The sequence below is a fragment of the Eimeria mitis genome, genomic scaffold (assembly GCF_000499745.2).
Source record: "Eimeria mitis Houghton genomic scaffold, Emh_scaff2189, whole genome shotgun sequence".
NCBI classification, from domain to species: domain Eukaryota; phylum Apicomplexa; class Conoidasida; order Eucoccidiorida; family Eimeriidae; genus Eimeria; species Eimeria mitis.
This window is the reverse complement of record NW_013570516.1, coordinates 6,231-6,700: the sequence shown is the minus strand read 5'-3', so window position 1 is coordinate 6,700 and position 470 is coordinate 6,231. Positions and strand designations below refer to the sequence as shown.

The window sequence follows — 470 nt, the reverse complement described above, 5'->3', positions numbered from 1 at the left end:
ACAGCAACACAAACAACACGTCGACACAGCCGTACAAGACCGCCTTAAGAAAGAACATTCACCCAGAAACCAGCAGCAGCAGCAGCAGCAGCAGCAACAGCAGCAGCAGCAGCAGTTGCTGCCTTTAGTGGTGCTTGCAGATGAAAAGGTAGGCTGCTGCTGCTGCTCTCCTTGCTGCGCGAATGTCATGCTTGTTGCATGCCTGCTGCTGCAGCTGTTTTGCGGCTAAGCCCACATACACCCCGTTGCAGCTATTCTCCGCCTTGCTGCTGCTTCTGCTTCTGTTGCTGCTTCTATTGCTGCTGCTGCTGTTTATCTTGCTTCGGTGGCTGCTCGCTCTGCTTCTGCATTGGAGTGCGTTTGCTGCACTTGCTGCTGCTGCTGCTGCTGCTGCTGCTGCTGCAGATTGACATATGGGCAGTGGGGTGTATCCTTTACGAGATGCTCTTTAACAAGTGAGTCCTCCTACA

General features: G+C 53.6%; 1 protein-coding gene across 1 annotated transcript in view; it reads left to right on the top strand.

Annotated features, from left to right (window-relative positions):
• The window catches only part of EMH_0050040 (Calcium-dependent protein kinase 3, related), a gene marked incomplete at both ends in the record, with an annotated part of 2,842 nt that overhangs the window by 1,243 nt on the left and 1,129 nt on the right, over nucleotides 1-470 (top strand). Inside the window, 2 exons of the mRNA XM_013496595.1 lie at nucleotides 67-148; nucleotides 406-455. Of these exons, the coding sequence (XP_013352049.1) occupies nucleotides 67-148; nucleotides 406-455 (132 nt within the window). The remainder of the gene's footprint in view (nucleotides 1-66; nucleotides 149-405; nucleotides 456-470) is intronic.